The 4,439-nt window shown below is 44.6% G+C and overlaps 1 protein-coding gene across 1 annotated transcript; it reads right to left on the bottom strand.

Annotated features, from left to right (window-relative positions):
* Positions 1-650: 650 nt before the first annotated feature.
* On the bottom strand, positions 651-4,187 carry LOC104415435 (calcium-transporting ATPase 12, plasma membrane-type). The gene is given in 2 exon segments (XM_010026721.3): positions 651-1,143; positions 1,146-4,187. Coding segments are annotated over 2 exon segments (3,234 nt in total). The 5' UTR covers positions 4,129-4,187; the 3' UTR covers positions 651-892.
* Between the last annotated feature and the right edge of the window lie 252 nt (positions 4,188-4,439).

The following is a 4,439-nucleotide window of genomic DNA, read 5'->3' as shown; positions in this document are numbered from 1 at the left end:
TTTCTTTTCCTCCTTCCATCCAAAGAATCATGTCATATTATTCTTTTCCTTTTGGAAGTGGTGTTGTCATGCTGCTTGTAGGCAATTAGATTTGTGCACCTATTAGACAGATATGGCCATCTTTTAATTTGTGGAGACAAATCCTTAGAATATTTGCCTCTAAAGATAATACATTTTCATTAAAACTTTGATCCTATTCATGCAAATCAAGCTCCATCATGCGAAGATGCCATTTTATTGCTTATATAAAACCTTTTGTTTTGAGTTGTTTGCTAGCATATGTGGTCATGCTTTTTTAAGGCTATGGAAGATGTAGTTGAAGATATCTAAAAGGTTATGAGATGATAGCATCTCTCCTTTAGTCAGAAGCAAGCAATCTTAAGCATCTCTGATAAAATTTGTTCCGTCACATGGGCCCATGTCCTTTTTGTTAATATATTTAAGGAGAGAGATGATAAAGGTACAAAATGGAAAGGAAACCCTTGAGTGAACTTTTTAGCTTTTGCTGGACCTTAACGAAGTTTTGGTGAGAACTAGCAAAATCTTCTTTTTAGCTATCCTGTAGGATGACTTTTTGAATGCTAAATCAGAGATGGATGTTAAAGCAGGCATCGAGCATAATCACCTGATCAATAACTTCATCTGCAAGATTATTCGAACTCAACAGTAGTGTTGCAGGAAAGACCAAAGTATTCAGGTTGAAACTATGGATGACAATAAACTGTTGATTGGATTCTGTAGTAAAACATAAACTGACATCCTTTATAATGCATAAGTTTAGAATTACAAAACAGTTTCCAAAGCCCTAACGTTCCTAACAGCTGAAATTTAGATATAATAAGAAAGAGATTATTTTCTTGGAGTTTTGTTGTGCTTGGTTCAGGAGGTATCTTCAGCACAAGAGAAAGTTGAACTTCTTGCCGGAGACGGGAATGCACTTAACAAGCCAACCAATTGGCCATGACAAAGCTGCAAGTCCGATGCAAGCGCCCCATTGTCCCCAGTCCAGCCTCTCGGTGTTGGCAAACCTCTTCAGAAACTCCACCATCACCACTTGAAGAATTATCGTCATGCTAACGATGCCCAAGAACAACTTGTTCCTATGTATCCCTTTGAATACATTTTTGTCCTCCAGCTTCCTGCGTTAAATTCATTGAAGACCTGGCACAGGACGAAGCAGTTGAAAATAATTGTGTCCCTCACTTTTTCATCCACTCCAAAAATGGAACTCCCCTTGAATTGCAGGGTCAGGAGGACGATAACTTGGTACAAGGCCTGAGAGGTGAGATTCCTCCACATGACTCTGTTGATAAGAGGCTCGGTTCGTCCAACTGGTGGTTTTAGCATGAGATCATTTGTGGGTTGATCTGTTGCCAACGCCAAAGCTCCCAGGGTGTCCATAATCAAGTTCACCCAAAGAAGCTGGACTGCCGTCAAAGGGACATCGCCAGAAGAGACTGCAGCAATGAAGTTGATGACGAGGGCGGCCACATTCACTGTGAGCTGAAACTGGATGAACTTTTGAATGTTGTTGTAGACACACCGCCCCCATTTCAACACAGTCACCACAGAGGCGAAATTGTCATCAAGGATGATGATATCTGAGCTCTCCTTTGCAACCTCAGTGCCTTGGATGCCCATGGAGAGGCCGATATCTGCTTCTTTTAGGGCTGGTGCATCATTCGTGCCATCACCAGTGACTGCCACCACATGCCCTTTCTGCTTCAAGCACTGCACCATCAAAAGCTTATCAAATGGGGAAGATCTAGCCATTACCTGGATTTTCTCAATTGCTGCCATTCTCTGTTCAGGCGAGTAGTTACGGAACTGGGCACCCTCTACTATGGCTTCATGTTCAAGATCTTTGTCGGGATTGAGTATCCCACATTCCAAGGCTATAGCTCTTGCAGTGTGCACATTGTCACCTGTGATCATTTTGATGTTCACTCCGGCACTTCTACAAGATGCCACTGCATCTCTCACGCCCGGTCTGCATGGATCCTTTATCCCCACTATCCCTAGCAACGTAAGTCCATCTTCCTCAACTCTCCCATGAACTTGAGACAGTGAACCATTGATTTTTTTGTAGGCGAATGCAATGCAGCGCAGGCTTTTGTCCGCCATATTTTTTATAATTGTCCTGAACTCAGAACTCGCTTCATCATTCATGACATTCACCATCCCATTCTGGCTATAATAATCTGAACACAATGCCAAGATCATCTCAGCTGCTCCCTTCCAGTGTATGTGAATGACCTGCTCTCCTCTCCTCCTCACTGCGACCCCACTTCTCTTTTTCTCAGAATTGAATGCCTCGACTTGGATTATCTCCCAGTCTTGCTTCAGTTCATCCATCATCATACCCAATTCGAGCACACCCCAAGAAAGTATTGCTTTCTCAGTTGGACTTCCTAAAATTTCAGGAACAGAAACAGAAGGTCGCTTGTGGACAGTACCTGTGGTGTTCAAACCAGTTCCTTGTAGTAGGACTTCAAGGATGTTGGCTGCTATTTCTCTGGATGCATCTCTATTCACATGTTCTTTTCCCATCCAGAACTCCGTGACCTTCATCTGGTTTAACGTGAGAGTCCCGGTTTTATCTGTGCAGATTGTTGTGGCAGAACCCATGGTTTCACAGGCAGAGAGCTTCCGGACCATGGCATTGTCGCCCATCATGCGCTTCATGGAGTAGGCCAGTGTCAAGGTGACAGCCAAAGGCAAGCCCTCAGGTATAGCCACCACCACAATGGTCACTGCTGCGGCAACTATGCGCAACACCGCGTCCATCACATCAGCAGACTTGGTCATTCCACTGGTGAATTCTCTGTGTCCAGCCTCATCTTGGGTGTTTCCGGTGAAGTAGCGGATCATCAAGATGAGAAGTACCAATGCAGCCACCAACAGCCCAATTTTCCCGATGAAGGAAGTCAACTTGTTTAGACGGGCTTGGAGCGGGGTCTCTTCATCTAAGTCGCGGCTCACGGAACTCATCATCTCGCCCCATGCAGTGTTCATGCCGACAGAAGCGACCATCATGCGCCCGTAGCCATCTATCACTTTGGTGCCTGAGAGCAAGAAAGGATTCTCTCTGTGGATTTCAATGTGATCGCTTTCCCCAGTCATGCTAGACTCATCAACCTTCAGGGAATGGCCATCCACAAACAACCCGTCAGCTGGAATCTGGTCGCCAATCTTGAGACACATGACATCGCCTACGACGATATCGAATATGGAAATCGGTTGCCTCCTGCCATCTCTCACAACCTCCACTCTTATGTTGCTGCACTCTTTTGAAAGTTTCTGGAACTGCCTTCCTTGCTTGTAGTTGCTGAGAGCAGAGACAATGACGACTAGAAAGATGGCAAGGATTATACTCCCACCATTATACCAGCCTTCTTTAAGGCCATCTTGTTTGATACCAAATACTAATGAGAGGACAGCGCATGCAATGAGAATGATTATGGTCATGTCTTTAAATGCATCAAGCACAAAACTCAAAAATTTCTTTGCTGGAGGTTTATTGTACTTATTCGTACCAAAAACATCAGTTCGCTGCATGAGGTCAGTTGCATCCCCGCTCAAGCCATTGTCAGGATTTGTGATGAGAATCGAAGCGAGTTGTTTTATGCCACCAAGTTGAGCCAGAGATTCTAACCTTTTCTCCCTTACCATGTTACTCAGGATCTTCGGTTCAACATCTCGAAGTGAAGGGCCATCCCCTACACGTGGTGAATCATCAAGGTCGACGTCGCCGTTGATGTCGAGGGCGACGTACGAGAGCGACCGCAACAGGTCAGTCTTCTTCCTGAGGACTGGTCTCAACATGGACTCGAGAGCCCTCGTGAAGTATATGACCGTGAAAGCCCGGCGCCACCTTTGCCTGTGGATGATCTTCCTCAGGCTATTGCGGCGGTCAAGCAAGGCATCGGTTCCCGCCTCACTGGGTTTCTGAAACCTCAAAGACGACATGGATGAACAGGAAGAGAGAACAAAAGGGTCTGCTCGAATTAGCAAAAATAGAGTTTCAAAGACGTTTCTTAGGGAGTCAACGATGATTGACTGGGGTTGAATGGAGGGAATTGGCTTGGTTGATTTGGATAGTTTGTCATTTGCAATATATATATACATAGTGCGAAGGAGTATGAAGTTCTGCACGAAGTTCGCGGGAAAGTTCGCTAAAGCTTTTTGAAAGAAGTCTTTCCACGGACACAAATGGGTTCTTTGATGCGCGTTTTGCCTTTAGATGCAGTGTCATATTCGGGCAAATTCATCGTATCTTTCCACTACATATAGCTCCACCTTCTCAGAAATTGCCATTGCCACTCCTGTTCGTACTCGCCACAGGATTCGGTAAAACCTTGTTCCCTTACCGAAGTTCTTCCTATAGTTAATGTCAAATGCAGTAAATTTGAGAACATGTAACCACAAAACGTTTTTGT

Source organism: Eucalyptus grandis, chromosome 8 (assembly GCF_016545825.1).
Source record: "Eucalyptus grandis isolate ANBG69807.140 chromosome 8, ASM1654582v1, whole genome shotgun sequence".
NCBI lineage: Eukaryota > Viridiplantae > Streptophyta > Magnoliopsida > Myrtales > Myrtaceae > Eucalyptus > Eucalyptus grandis.
The sequence above is the reverse complement of the archived record's forward strand: the minus strand, read 5'-3'. Positions and strand labels throughout refer to the sequence as shown.